The following is a 16,442-nucleotide window of genomic DNA, read 5'->3' on the forward strand; positions in this document are numbered from 1 at the left end:
CTTTCTGTCCCCTTTTGCGATCCCCTTTTATCCTACCGATCTTGCTTCCCCCTTTTTGCCTCTCTTAGCCCCTTTTCGCTAAGGACGGGACTCTTTCACAGGAACACACAGTCGCAGATGTAGACAACGCACAACGGCACACACATAGACACATCACCAATCTTCTCTGCTTTGGCAGCACGCGCCTCCCAGTCCGTTTCCGTCGTGCTTTGCCTTTGCTGCTCTGCAGCAGTTTTCGAGCAGGTTGCCGCTGGCGGCCACCGAGGCCGCCACCATCGCGTCTGCTTGGCTAACGTTTGAGGGTGCCGGGCAAGAAAAAGCTATCCAGCGAGGCAACTGTGCTAAGCAGCTCTCTATCGGCTCGGGCCCGGGAAACCAACCGAGTTGTTCTCAGAGTATTCTCGTCGCGTGAAGGGTGAGCATCTCCGCGCAACCGTATTTCCTGATTGTCCGCCGGTGTGGTACCTGCCGTGCAGATCGCGCGCCGCGTGTGCTTACCCATGACGCCAGTCGGTAGGTCAGTACGCGACGATAACGAAGTGCTGTGGCTTTTTTGGTATTTGTGGCATTCTGGAATCAGAAGAGCTTACGGAAAAGCCTACTAATTAACTAGCCGAGTTCCATTCCCCGGTTCTCGTCGCTCGATTGGTATTCGGTAACATTAAAATCAGGAATATCATCGAGATCGTTTAGTGGTGGAGCTGGCAGTGAAAGTGTTGATTATGGTTGTTGTCATTAGGAATTGCGCCACGCTAGGAGTACTGCGCATTTTTTGCTAATTACCCAGCCTATGGTAACAATACACGATCCCAGTTAGAGCCAAAGGCTTGCCATTACCAATTACTTAACCAGGAGAGCAAGCGACCAATAATTGTCTCTGTTTACAAACTAAGAACGTCAATCTGTTCAATCATCTTGTCATACCAGCTCGGAGAAATCACGCCATCAAAAATCCTGAGCGAGCAGGTAGGTGGGAAGCATGTCCGTTAAGCGTGCCAAACAACTCGCGATTGCTTGAGATAATTACCACTATGGTTACGTTAATAACCATGCCAATAATCGCTTTTAATGTTATTGGATACTGTAATTGTCGTCTTGGGCGGCTGGTAGTCAGCAGTTCTGTTACGGTAATGTGAACTGTATTGTGGGGTCGTCACAAATAATGTGTGCTTAGCGGGCATCCGAGCGGCAGTGTGCATTGTGCATCGCCGAGTCTCTCCTCTCTTCGAGTGATTTTCTCCTTATTAGATGTGTTGGTTTGTGTCTGAGCTGTTTGTGCTGCATGTTTATGCTGTTGTTGCAACGAAGGCAAGGAAGTGTTAAGGAAAACGTGTTGATGTCTACCCACCTGAGCCATAGAAGTGTGATTGTGTGAAAGCGACAGGAGCAGTGACTCCTTTAACGCCCAGTGGATTATAACCTAGGTCTGCGTCGATACTGATCATAGTGCCAGGGGCTACAATAACTATTACATTGTGGGGGTGTGCGTGGGATCTACCCCACGAATTCAGCGGAGGATTTCTACTTGAATTGACATTGTATACACGCTGTTGCTGTCGCTGCTGTGAAGCACTACAGTTGTTGCTACAGTTGGTGGCCGATTACAGCTGCTATCAAAGTACCACGGAGGCTGCAGGTGCTGAGACCAACGCCGTTGGTTTCTGTCGGCAGCTGGCGGACTGTGGCTATATTGTGAATGTAGCTGTTTCCAGAGTGCGGGGTTTGCGGTGACGTTTTGTAAACGTCACAAAGCAGCAAGACGGAACGCTCGAAACCACACGAAGCCAACGACGTCGTGGCCACTGGATTTGCCGTGGCTGCAACGCCACTGGTGTCCATCGATGTGTGTGAGCGCTTGAAGCTGGACTGACAACGATCCACCTCCGTTGACACCATGAAGACCTCGTTGCTACTGATGCTGCTTTCTCTCGCGATCATCACTGCACATCCACATTATCAAGGTACATACACGATATGAACGATGCTCGATACTAGTGCCACTGGAAGAAAGGCTCAACATAGTATAACCCATTCTAGTTCATTCGGATTGGATTATTTGCATATTACGGGTAATAGAACCTGTACAAACATGTGAAACGTTATTTTATGCGAGCGCATTGAAAAAAACTTAGTCAGCAGCAGCAGCAGCTGCTACGGATATACATAGATGTACAGTGACAACTAAATAGTACTGGTATTAGGTAGAGTGAGTCCTACGGCCTGAGTTTCGTTTGTGCATATGCACCGAAATTGGACCAACGTACTAAAGCGTTCGACAGGCACACTTGCCCGCAACTCGTATATAGTTACTCGTGTCTCCGTCCACGTGCCACACAACGCCAATGTATATATTATATACGACCGGTGAACTCTTAATGCAACCCTGAATGTGAGCTGATGTAAAGCGTTGGATTTTTTGACAGACCCTTAGGTCTTTGTTGCGTCCCGTTGTTACGTTTCAGAAACGTCGAACGTAGGTCGTGTTGGGCTGGGTCAGTGAGACAGTTTTGTCCTCAAAATACAGACATTTTTATAGTGTCAGTATCGCGAGAATACCATGTTTCTGTTCGTATTCAGTTGGAAATTATGCTCTATTTGGCTCATATGTGCACCAGCAATTTAATTAGCAGCAGTGTCTAGTTTTGAGGTCTATATGGATCGAATATGGTTTTTAATGCGTCACTAACAAGTCAATTTTCCTTTTTCACTAAAAGATTCACTAAAAGCTATATTTTCGAATCCATTTTCAAGAAGTAAGCGTCACCGAACATATCGGCATCGCCACTGAATATACGGGCGGTTTCAATGCCCAGGCGTTATCCAGAAATAAACGAACGATGACTTACCTTGTGATGCTCGGGCTTTCCTGAGCGAGTTTGAGGACAAGCCTTCGCCTGCTGCACGACGGCGCCGGGAGACGATCAAAAACACTGACCAAAACTCGAATACAAAGTGGACGCGCTGGGAATCATCTCTTTTTATTTTCTGTTTAGAAGGTCACTCAGTCGTAATCTGACTGATTAAAAGACGGAAATTCCGTGAGACGCATATGGCACAGACTGAACACCAAAAAGACAATGAACAAATACAGGCATAGCTATTATTTTCGATTCATACGACAATGAAGAAAATTTAGTACGATGCCTACGCAAAGATGGATGGTGTCGTAATTTATTTCATTATGCAACGGGGTCTCAGTGATCGTAAAAACTTCTCGAGACGATTGTGTTTCGGAGGCTGAGCTAAAAGCAGTTTGACTATGAATAGTTTCAATGGCGTTGAACAAATTTCAAATTTACTTTATTCATTATAGAGTTGAATGCCCCCGTAGCTGCGTCATGCGACGTCAAACGCTTCTTCCTCCAAGCGGTTTGAACAACGGAAATGACGCAAGTTTTTTGTTTGTCAGCTCGTTAGCTTCTCTTCGGGCCGTTCACTTGTTGTCGATTTTGGAGATCGGCATCTAGGACGAGTTTATCGGCTCTGAGCCATCTCAGCTTCGGAACATCACCCAGTCGGAAGCGTTTACAAACTAGAGGAGAAATTGAAGAAGCAATTGGCGGTTCCGCCTGTATTACTGATGCCAGAATAAGATAAGAATAAGTAACTGCCATCTATTGTTTGTGGTTTCGATTTTGTAGACGCGTATCCCAATCGGGTCGATATAATCTGATTAATATTTCCATGTATATGAGAAAACTGATAGGTTTGCCACGAACTGGGCTTTCCTGTGTTGTGATTGCCTAATGTTAATTTCACGACACCCGCAAGTAGTCACTATCATAACAAGCATTAGACATACGTGAGTGATAGTAAGGAGAAGCATTATAGTAACACGATGTGCTAGGGAATGATTTAGTACACTGGTTCCAGTTCGATATCGATTGAAGATCGGACCCAAGAAGGCACCATATCTGACGTTGAACTTTTTTGCTTATCGCAACTTGTTTGCTCTTTCTAAGTAAAGTTCTTGATCTGTCTTAAATTTGTATTTCTGAATTGGTGGTACTCTACGTTTAATCTGAACTGAAGATTTTTCACACGTGATGGTCATGTGGGGGCGTCAATTTGGCATAAATGAAGAGCACGTTTAGTTTCTACTTTTACTGTCGATAATACAGAAGAGCAATACGCGCGCCATTTACAGTTGCGGAATGGCCTTTTTTTTACAATCCTATATACAAGCATTATGCCAGTTTAAAAAACTTACTAGTTCAGTAACATGCGTTCGATACGCGAACACCAAAAAGAAGCAGAGCTTAATCGTATTAAAAAACGCATCGAGTTATACAAACTAGGATTTTTGTATAGCCCGATTCTGCCGTTATGGTCACGTTATATGCCGTCACAGATTTTTTAATGAAATATTTTTTAGTGATTCTCTTATCAATTTAAAAAAAACGTGAGTTCTTGCTGAATGGTCAGTTAAATTTCTATTTTATGCCACGCGAGCCGACAAATTAACATTTCCCCGAAGCTAGAACAGAGTTTATCACACTGCGAAGTCGGGTAATTACTGTTCTTTGCAGAGGTGAATGACTTTCGCATTACAGCTTTAGGGGTTGATGGCAGCCATAAACAAGCCAAGTTGGTTGAAACTAAATACCTGAACGGGTTCTCAATCGGTATCGCTAAAACATGCCGCATGGCCCATTAGACGAGTCAATAATTCGAGCGTCGTAACTAATCCACCTCTGAACGCTTTTCCACAGGACACTTACCTGCTATAGCGGGGAATCCCGAGTCCTGTCGTCCTGACATATTCTAGAGCATCTGCATCAACCTGGTAATTAATCTCACACGACTCTTGTTGTCTACTTTTGCTCCGTATCTCTGTATATTGATTTCGCTGATGTGATTGATAAAGAATTAGGCAGCATCGCTAGTGCGAGCTGACAGGTCAGCCTCGGTGCTACCGCTTCCAAGCGCCACATACTTCGACTTGGAAAAATACGATATCAATCCTAGAGACGCTACGGCCAGCGTACCTCCGAAAACTACAAGTTAGATTACAATTTACAAAAGTATAGCTTGTGGAGAGTTTTTTAAACCGTATGGGGTTGATCCAGTGTACAACAGAGTTGGTACAGGAATGGTGAGCAGGGACCTGCCACTTTGCCAGAATTTTGCTTATTTAGCTATGGGAATTGAACGCGTGCGTACCAGAGTGCAATGGGTGCACTAGTGTGATTTACACCATAGCGTCTGTCGTGTGATTAGGTATATAGAATGTAACAGAGTTCATTAGTAGAAGGTGGGAAAAATAAGCAGAAACAATACGTGAAAGAATGATCGTTGTGAAGAAGTCGCATGGGTTTCGGTTGCTTGCTAGCGTTCTATGAAGAAGTGGCTCAGGGCTCGATATCCGAAGGTCACCCTCAGCGTGTTCCCATAGAATCCTGTCGGACCGGTCGTTTTTCATAATTTAAGACTTGGCTGGCTAATGGCAAAGTAATAAAGCATCCACAGCTTCCACCCAATCTACGGCTACGAACGTAATGAGGCTCCAGCGGGAGGTCGAGGTCTTTAAACCGTAGCAGTAATATGTATATGAGATTATGGACAAACGCTGTGATCAACATTTTTTTTTTTCGATCGTTTATCTTGTGTTTTATTTACCGGTTTTACCTAATGAACGGCACATATGCGTCAACTAATAAATATCCAGTCGTCATTACTCCGTCTTTATATCATATAAAAGTGTATTGCACGGTAAACGCACGGCAACCTGTTGGCTCATTACGGGATAGCTAATGAAATACATTTAACATGGTGCTGGCTTGATTTATGGGCACCATTAATATCACGACAGCCAGCGGCATGTATAACAGCTCGCTCGATTTCGAAATTCAACATGGTTTGCTTGCCTTAAATTCGGCAATTGGATCTGGCCAGACAACAGTGGCTGAATTCAAATGTTAGGGCCATATTATTACTATTTATTTGGTAGATAATAGCTTAAGGAACGACATTATTTTATAACAATCCGAGATTTAATTTAATAACAGAACCTTACGAGCTTTTCAACATTAGGTCGAGCCCGAAATCGGCCATCTTCCAGTTTTGATGGTCGTCGGCAAATAAATCGCTACGATAGAATGAGATTAGTGAACATAATAACTTTATCTGGCCCACCATTTCAACATCATTTAGATTTGTTCCGGTCTAGTTCAGCCAACTGCCAACAGGGCTGTCAGTCCGTTATCACGCTGCTTGCGACGCTACTAACACGTTCTACATAATGAAAACAGACTAATTAATAACATTAAAGTTGCCAGCCTCTCAATAAAAATGAGGCCGCAAGCTATGCAATACCTCCAAACTCTGTCGCCCAGCGGAAATAATCTGTGAAATCGACAATTTAGCTCAAGCGTTGCGTTGAGCGACACTTTTTGCTGGTCTGCGGCAGTCGCGCTAACATGGACAAGTCGCATTTTTACAGTAAGATATAACATTTTCGTGTGTTCGTTCTTTTGCCAATTGTTTTCTATCTTATTGACCCTGAACGACGGTCGCAGACGACGGTTTACAATACGAGTATGTTTTCTTAGAATCCTGTCAAGTGTTGTAGAGAAGTAAGCAAATAAGATAAATAATATCGTATATAGCAGATTGCGCTTGAATTTCGGCACAAACCATCGTTTTTTCCACCATGTTTACCGAGCTCATTTCGTTGAAGGCCATCATCGAGCCGGGCACGAATTCTCGGACGTTTTGAAAAAACATTGTTCAATATACTTTTCCTAGAAGGATTGCCGTCTTTCTTGATGCGTGTAGGTGTGATTTTCTTATGTAGGTACGGCCTCAGACCCGGACGCATCCACATACATATACCTGCATTTATATGTGTATATAGAGAATCTATGTATTCAAGAGATGATTGTTCGCTCCATCCAAGCACCTCTGAGCGGATCTGCAATGTCGTCACAGCCAGTGACTCCCCTCAATTATGCAGGCTGATAAATGTGTAGCGACGACAACGAACCGAACGAGGTAAAAAGGTCGAAGAAATAAATGGAGACACAAGAAGAGGTACACGCATAAGCAAACGTGACAAAATCGGAAGGGTATCCGGATTTCAGACAAGCAAATAGACAGGGGGAAACACACAACCGTCGAAGCGCCCAGTGGTGGTGCGTGCCCCCTGTAAATGATAATAATAGCATGAAAAACAAGTGCTACGCTTCCAGCAAGGTTGGATCAATGTCGGACAATCAATGGTTCCGCGATTCAATGAGTTTTTTTCTTCTAGTTGTTGCAGACTAGCACTCGCATTTATCTTGGCACCCATTACAATAAGATTTATTGCCACGCTGATTTTTAGCCAAGCTGCGCTCGTAACGCGCTCACCATGAGCGTACTGATGGATCGTGTTCACCTGCTGAGATTTATGTACAGCGCGGCTCATAGGTATATAATGTGCCTTTGATTGACTAACACGCCTTTATGTGCGTCTCAACCGCTGCTATGTAGAAGACGATGCATGACCTTCGCCGGGAATCCAAATGACCTCTTTGATTAGCTAGTACTGAGTATAAGTGCTAAGCCTAAGGCCGAATGTCGTGAATACAAAACCAGAAATAACGGAATCTTCACGCCGTAACAAGCTTATTCCTTTTGAACCGGAATCCAAACCGTATTGAACGTATATTGATAAAAAAAAAAAAAAAAATTGTACTATGGCTGGCGCAGCAGACTAGAAATTTCCGCTGTTTTTAAGAAAACATTTAATTCTTATAATATTGTACATGCCGTCCTTTTGTCAGTCAATAGTCAAATGTGTCTCTATCCTATAAAGTTCCTATTCCAGTGTAGTTGAGCACGAAACATCTGGTTGCTCGACAAAAGAAAATTCAACAATACGATAATGAAAGCCTTAACGAATTTTTGCCGGCACCCTTAACTGCTGCCTGGCCAGCACCATTGGCACTGTAGACTACAAACTTGGCGCCGGGTTTGTAATTCTGGCAGAAGTCGAGTGCTTACGTTCCAATACATAAGGACAGCGAGAATGTCTCTGCAGTCTCGAACTAAGCAGATTAATAACGAGGTGAGTGGATTGTGGTACATAATGGAAGTTCGGTATTAATCACGTACTTTGTGATGGCTCGTTCTCTTGCCGTTTAGACCGTGGACGGTCGTCGGCTAAAAGCTAAACGCCTACGAGCAAAGGGGAAAAGTAATGGCGAAAAGTGGGCTGTAGTGGAAGTGGTCGAAATGGACGAACGAAATATCCCATTGTGTTTAATTCTATCGAAAGGATAGAAGAATTTGAGTTAACTGCCCACTTGCACCAAAGAAGCTAACCAAATAAGTAGGTAAGTAGAAGGAGAGAGAGAGAGAGAAAGCATAGGTAATATATAACAGGTAAATAGTATACGACAGAGGTTGAAAAAGGGGGATAGAGAGAGAGCGAGAGGGAGAAACTGTTGGCCTGATACTCGTTTGCTTGCAGCGGCAGACTTGTTTGCAGCTTTTCGTGTAAAAATGCAGCGAATGCACAGCCAGGCAAAGAGACTAGCGGTGTCCAGTTCCCCATGAAAGTCCCCGCTCATCTGCTCTTCGTAAAAATACAGATGCTAGGTTAGTTTAGGCGCTTGCTAAACTTGATGGCAATGCTTATGGAAGCTGAGGCAGGAGGTGAAGGAAAAGAAACGCGACGGCTGGAAGATTCTTAATAGCTGTTGAACCCGCTTAAACTAAATGCGGCAGACAACCTGTGGTATCGGGATTTAACAATAAAGGTTTCAAAACGGCGGATCGCACATGGAACGTCGGGTAGTTACCGAAAAGGAATATGTCCGCGAGCAGGCAGTTAACACTTTTAACGTACTTCGTTTCCCTCTCGGCAACTGACGTTCGGTGTCGTTTGTGTACGTGCTGCGTCTGTCGGCTTTGCCTGTTTTAGTTCTTTTAGCCGCTGTATTTTGTACTTTCCTCATTATCCTAGAGCTTCTTGTGCTTTGCCAGCGTCTTTCCCTTTGTTATTGTGAAGAGGTAAAAAGGATAAAACAGTAAAGTCGTCCTAACATCGAACGTTAGGAACGCCCAATCTACCGCGATCCTTCCTCTATACATCACTGCTGACTGTTGCGGCGCATTGCAGTCTCCTGTCAATCAGAGTAGCTCAAGTATTTCGTGGTGGCCAATTTAGGACGTGTGCCAGGGTGGGTCTAGCTCGTCAGCCTTTTGGCCTAGTGAGTTGGGCCGAATTGAGCTACGCCAAGCTGAGCCCTAGCTGTTTGAGCAACTGCCTGTAAAGTGTCTGCAACCTGCAGCTTGTTTCCATCTTTCTCCTTCCTACACTCGATTTGCGTCTCCAGTCGATAACGGACATCCTACGAGGACCTTTTCTGTGGCTGCCGACTGTTTTTATTGATACCCCAATGGCAGAAGAAATAGCAGATGTAAGAAGTGAAGGGGCTTACTGACCGAACAATGCAGCTGGCACAGGCGCCGGCAGGCAGCTGCAGCAAGGGAAAGACCAACACATTTTCTAACCAGAAACCTGTATTACTTTTACGGTTGACGAATAAGACGATAGTCGTCAGCCGGCGGCACCTTCGCTGGTCTGGCTTTCGTATGACACTCGAAAGGAAGGCGTGCTAGAGCGCTTGTGGCTCCGCTGTTTCCGCATCGCGAGCGTCGTACCTCTCCGTATGTACTTATGAAGGCATGTCTTTCAAATAATGATTAAAACGATGATCATGTTGAACTAGCCACATAAAATCTTGGGGTTTATGCTTCTTTGAAGAATTTCCCTTCGAATATTTCGAGTTGCCCACCTACTTATTTTAATACGCCGTCCGTTCGGTGGATGTACACAGTAAACGAGGCTAGGAAACGCAGCGTTGAGAGGCAAGTCGTTGATACGCTCAAATGATACGCGCATCTTGCTGTATCTAAGTGTCTAGATCGTGCTCGTGCCTTTTCCGGAGAAGCTTGACAGTGCTACCTTACAAGACGCTAAATAGATGATACAACACGACGACACAAGCAATACGTGTCATTCATAATACATAAACACGTGGAGACGTAGTTTTGAGCTGGTTTCCTTATACGTCTATCTAAAAACGTCGTGCAGATGGTAAAATCGACTGTAAACGTTCCAGTAAACTCTAACTAGAGTTTACTGGAACGTGGAGGAGTTGATGGGCCGTCGCTCTGACATGATGATACTCGGCTCATCCGACTGAATAGAAATTATGGTCGTAAAGGTAATTGTAACTGGGTCTACTGTTTGGGCAATCGACTTAAGCTATGCAACGCACTCACTCAGTATTTCGTGTGTATGAATGTAAAATCAGACATCATAACTCACAGAGAATGAACATCCTCTTAAATTACATTAAATTACTCTACAGACTTTTGACAAGAAGCACCAAATTCGATACCGGTATATACAAAGGAACTCTAGACATTTTTTTTAGTGCTACGTGGCATATTTACACATTGTACTTTAATTTCTGACTGAATTTTACAATTCAGTCAGAAATTAAATATATACCGTCATAATCTGATTCGACTTGACCAGAACAATATCTCCGTTTCTAATTTATATCGTATCTGTATTACTGATTTGTCCAGTAACAACATGTTAACAAGGGATATTTCTTTTCTATATGCATGTTTGGCAGCCCGCGCACATATATGTGAGAGCAGATCTCGCACGCGTTGCCAACTGTCGCTCTCGATATTTGTCTTCGAGAAGAGCTCCCTGTGGCCCTCTACCCTTGCTAGGGGCTGCTACGGCGGCCTCAACTTTGCCACAACTTCTACGAACCGGCTGTGGATATGTACATACATATCTAGGCTTTAAAACGTTTCATTAAACGATAAACAAATAAGCGATTGTTGTCTACAGTAAAATATTGCATATATTGTCATATTCTTGTATTGTCAGTTTGAATTATCCTGAATGAGTTACCAGCAAAGGTCCGTTTTCTCCCTTTATATGCCCCATCTATCTTCTGCTTCCTTCTGTCTTTTTTTTGACCGGATCGTTGAGAGGTAGTCGCTAGAGGAAACAGCCACTTTTTTGGGGCAATATCTGTTCTGATACTCCGTGGATGGCTTTGTCAGCAGCTCGATGCCGCGTATCAAAGCGTGTGTGCGTATGGAATAATGCTGTGGTGATATTAATATTACAGTTACGACTGTCGTTGCTGACTGGCCCGCTGGCAAATTCGCCGTAGCAGCTTTTTCTAGTCGCAGTGATGGCAGGAACGATGTCCAAAGATTGTGTCACCGACGTTAGAGCCGCTGCTGGTACCGGTGGCCGCCTCAGCCGCAACCGATAGAGCTGGTGATTGTGGTTCGAGTCTAGCGACACTCGATCTACTCATAGCCCGATGTGGCTGTCTTTTCTAGCCCTTCCGTTGTGTTGCCTGCGTAGATAGGATCTAGTTAGAAAAGAGGGTCTGGTCTTGTAGGGATGGAGAGGAAAAGGGGGAGGCTTTAATTAGTGGAGTTTACGAGCTAGAGAGGGTCTGCAGACGTATAATCAGATCGCCCCCGCTGCCCTTGTCACTTTTTCTTGTTGTTGTCGCCGTCGCCTGTGCTAACTCGCTACGAATATCTGAAAACCTGATTGACTTGTAACTGCACTGTCGATAAGAACTAGCAGGCCTCGTGAGGTGCGAGCGCTCGCTACGCAGCAGCGTTGTCAATGCATTCATTCATCACTCGCAATTAAATTTATACGTATATCTTTTCCAGATATAAATGTTTCCCGGTTTCTCCTATCTTATCGTGACTGTCATACAACTGCGGAGTTCTTTTTTCACCCACTCTCGCATGAGTGTCCGACTCGAAGCTCAATTCAGTGCATCTGCTTGTATCTGGTTCTCTTTGAGACGGATGTTTGTTGCTTGCTTTTTGTATGGTATAGGGGTTATAATAATTGCTTCGTTTTATTTCGGCTACAGATAACATTAAAGAAAATAGCAGGCTTTTTAGATCAAACCAAAAAAAGGTCAAAAGGCACGGTGCACTGGGTGCGAATTTTACCCAGCCTTAGTCTGGTGCACCGGTAGCGTGCTTGCCTGCTTAGTAGATGAATACGGACGTAAATCGAGTTCGAATTAGACATAAGCAAACTTTGATCGGACAATGAAAAGCTTTCTCCTACGGTCCCTTCAGATAGCTTGTATTTAGCTTCGAATTACGATAGTTTTATGAGGCAATCCGTGACAACGGCATTAACTTCTGTTGTAAAAGGGTCAGCCAGAAATCGGCTATTAAAAAAAGTTTACTAGACTGAGGATTTCGTACTGACATTACCGAGCGGAAGCATTACGGAAGCGTTAGCCTACACAAAGTTACTAGTCGATCCTTACTGTGTTTCACAGCTGCATTGGTCTTCATGTGCACCTAGAAATATTCATTACGCCATACGACCGGTAAACATTCTTTAATCGGAAGTGTGTTCTCTGTAATCAGCGTTACATGTACCATCTGGGTAACCCCATGCTAGTGGACGACCATTACCAATGAGCACATGGCAGGCCACTGCAAAATTATTGCATGTAGATGTACAGATCCATGTATCTTTCAGGCACACGAACTGGCGTTATGCAAAAACGTCCATGTCCGGCAACACCAGAAGGGTTCCCGTCGTCGTCATTGTCGCTGCCATTTTCGGTGCCGCAACGGGCGTAGCGTCCGCGATCACACAAACCGTACGCTGCACTAATCTGACATGAAAGCTTAGCGTCAGTATCCGCTAGCGGGAAGTCTGCTAAGCAAGTAACTGAGTGACGCAGGCTGCTGATCAAGTTTATTCTTTGTCATTTTAGTTGATCCTCCATTTCACCTGCTACAGAATTTATCTCGTTTCACAGCTCTATCGCTAGCCTGATTTATACCCGCCAACCGAGCGAGTTACGCACCGTTGGGTTGATATACCCGAGTTAGACAGGCTTTCCCAGCTGCAACCCTTGCGTGCTTTCGAACGAGCACATCGAACACAAGGATACACAAAACTAAAATGAGACTGCCTCTTTAGAACGACTCCATTTAGAAGCACCAATGCCAGATTGAGCCCAGCGAGCATTCAGAACCGCTTCTGATCTGAAATGCTATCTTAGCTTACAATCTAGTTCGTTCGCGAATAATTATTTGTTTTGACTCGTAATGCGTGCTCCATATAGTCTCAGCAGGGGTTCTCCCAGCAGCACACCTTCATAGTAGGGCCAACGCATCGGAGGCATGGTGCATCAAGCCACATATCCATAGGATGTATATCTATGTAAGCTGAATTACCGAGTCACTCTAGGCGTTCCGTTACCTAGTTCCTTAAGCTTAACTACCGCTATTCGATCATTGTTAATAACGCAAAGGACGCTAGTTGAAATAGTTGAAGCGGTGTTTGCTGCCAGAATGCAATCGGTAATTACGGCGTGCCAATCGACCTAAAGCACAAAAAATGGCTGACGTTGCAGAACCAGCAACAAGTGATAATGTGAATAAAATTAAAGTTATCGTGTCAGACCAGCATAGGGCAAAAAAATTAGGATATTCAACCCACAGCGATTTTTTATTGATGCAGTCTGGCCTGCTTATTAGCGTCGGCAACGCGTCCTCACATTAGCCGTCTATAACAAAAATGCTCCGAGAATAGCTTCTATTGTAAGATGAAGACAGCATTTGTTCTCCCGCATGCCGAGCTGTTTTGACAGTATCAGGTCCCAGCGGCCCGTTGTTGTCTAAGCCCGCCCCATTCCCACGTGCAGATATGAATCTGGGCTAGCAGTAACTAACAAGCTACAAAGAACGGATCAGCTATGCAATTAGAGGTACCTTTGAAAATGGCCACCTACAGTTTAGGTATCCGCTATACCATAACCCAATGTTCGTTTCTGTCAGCCCGAACTAAATACCATTTTGCGTAATATTATTATGTTAATAAGCAGTCCTATGTTGCCATATGGTAAAATCGTCGAAAGCATTTTTGCTATAGCTTCAGATACTGTCCGTATGGGTCGCACCAAACTTGTTTGGAGATCTATCATACAAGCAGCCCCTTATCCTCCTATGAACTTCTTTTAATTTAATTTCGTTGTTTACAAATCACTACCTGCCGATGCTATAACTTGAACCAGCGGCGGCTATTATGCTTACTCAGAAATGCTTAGTAAGCTTTCACACCATGCCGCGATTCCGAACCAGCTTGGATTGAACCCGGCCACGCCAAAACAGCAGGGAAACCAAAAAAGCGCTTTGATGACGCGTCGCTTCCTCGCCTTCTATTTTCATAGAAAACTGAATCTGAAGATATGCGTTGCCCCAAACTAGACTGATTCCTCCGACTTCGAAAGCAAACAGCGACACTGAAACTCGTCATACGATGAGACGGCATTGACATTTTTTCTCAGTTGGGGTCGCGTACGCTGTATTGGTCAAAGTGTTGTGTCGCGCACGTGTGGCCAGAAACTGATATAGTAGACTCTACAATAGGCTTGCAAGTAATGATACAGAACGGAGCGCTGATGCGAAGCAGTATAGTACAGAGCAGACTAACTACAAGCACTGTTCTTTCCCACCGGTCCCTTTATGTGGACAAGCAGGCCAGCTATTGCCGCCGCTAGACTAAGCCAAGCAAGATTTTGTCTGCTACTTTGTGAAAGCACTTGATGCGGAAGTCGTGAATCGATAACTAGTTCGTTGGATTACGAGCATTATTGCTGCTACAACTACCCCAATTACACCGGTGAATGAAGGGAGAACACGTACACCCAACTAGAATGCTACCATTGAGAATCGTGTTGCTGCTGCTCAACAACGGCACTCGAGACGCCAGTCGTGTCAATGGTTGTGCTTTCGTCAAAGACTTCATTCTCTATCGGATGAGATTTGTCCGTAGGTTCGGCCCAGACGTATTTCGATTCGTTAGTCTACAGCCGCCTTCTAGGTTTACATCTGTCGGAGCTATCGGTCTGCGGCGCGAAGGCGCTTGGCAATCTTTTTGGCAGGCACACAAGCAAACAAGCAGTGTTTGAGAAAGGCTGAGAGAAATGCACTTGGCAGCATTGCACTGAATGCGGTAGGCACCGAACACGGGGACGATGCAAGTAATGAGCCCCGGTGCAACGCCATAGCGGTCTCACCATGCGACCGAGCTATATCGTTCATTGCATGATGTCCAAGCAGTTACCTGCCTACTACGGAACTCAGACAAGGAGCCAGCGGTTGCCAGCTGGTCGGCCGGCGTTATACGAGACACTACTTTCTGCGCCTGCTTTCGTCTGTTGAGTGTTTACCTAGGACAGGTAGTCGTTCGTCCTTGTTGTACAAGGCCGATAGCGCTAATCTTCTCAACGATGCAACCTATTTACACAGAGCATCATCACAAGCTAGCGACTAGCGTTAGGCTGTAGTTCTGAACGCTAGAGAAATAGATGCACTAAATCGGGAATGTGGGCTTCAGATTGGTTGGAAACGGGGGGTAGGACAGGGGGAGTCACTCTCCCATCAAGAGCTCCTATTGGACTTCGAGGCTTTGGCCGACGCCGCTGAACACGACTTGCACGACTTAGGCAACAAGGTCGGCAAAGCTAGGTCGACTGGGCCTGCATAGGCTTCTGCCTTCTGCCCCTGCTTACCTATCAATATCCAGTAAGCGGCCACAGCAGGGTGAAGTGAATAGGACCGTATCTAGTTAAGAGTCACTCTACAAACTCATAGGTGTACAAGATACACAAACAGCGAGCAAACTAGCTGCGCTGTACGCAAGCATAAACAAGAATTGACTCCACCGTTGTATACCGTCCGAATATGTACAACCTACAAGCTTGCGAAATGAAGCAGTAACAGCAATGCATGCTGTAGTATCGAGAAGGAGTATGAAGAAGGCGAATAGCGTCAAGCGCTATCTCACATAGTACTTACGTATGTTTGCCTTAATTACGCAAATTCTTAACTAATTTACGTTGGTCCTGCATATATATTCGAATACAAATCGTTATTGGGATAACCAGTGATAAGGAGAAATGGTCAGGCACTCAGCGATCTCAACCGCATTGCGCTTTACGCTCTCCTTTGTCTTTTGTTACTGTTATCCTCTCGAAAGCATTGGCTGAAAGTTATAGGAGTCCAGTTAGGTATCGATAGTTAGTTGTTACATCCTACTGCTATTTCTACATATGTATAACCTAACATTGATTCCAATGTTTTTCCATGTATTTTAATATAATAATAATGGCATGTGGTGCGCTAAAGATCGCTTGTTATGAATAAGAAATATGTAATAGTTCAAGGCAGGACGCATGAATTGGAACCGGACTGCACTAGATCAGCGGTGAGTAAGGGGAAAGGCGGTCCTGTTTAGGACCTCTGGCCTAACAGGAGTTTTTTTCAAGGAGAAAACGTCGACGGTAAGGGAACTTAAAAGTCTCTCTGATATATCATATTGTCTACGCCAGTTGCAGAAATAGCTGATTGGC

At 44.6% G+C, this 16,442-nt stretch overlaps 1 protein-coding gene across 1 annotated transcript in view; it reads left to right on the plus strand.

The window, feature by feature from the left end:
• Window positions 1–311: 311 nt before the first annotated feature.
• LOC111250702 (zwei Ig domain protein zig-8-like) overlaps window positions 312–16,442 on the plus strand; it is a 318,518-nt gene continuing 302,387 nt past the window's right edge. Inside the window, exon 1 of the mRNA XM_022806318.2 lies at window positions 312–1,961. Within this exon, the coding sequence (XP_022662053.1) occupies window positions 1,895–1,961 (67 nt within the window). The 5' untranslated portion in view covers window positions 312–1,894. The remainder of the gene's footprint in view (window positions 1,962–16,442) is intronic.

The sequence above is a fragment of the Varroa destructor genome, unplaced genomic scaffold (genome assembly GCF_002443255.2).
Source record: "Varroa destructor unplaced genomic scaffold, Vdes_3.0 BEIS01000005.1, whole genome shotgun sequence".
Lineage (NCBI taxonomy): Eukaryota > Metazoa > Arthropoda > Arachnida > Mesostigmata > Varroidae > Varroa > Varroa destructor.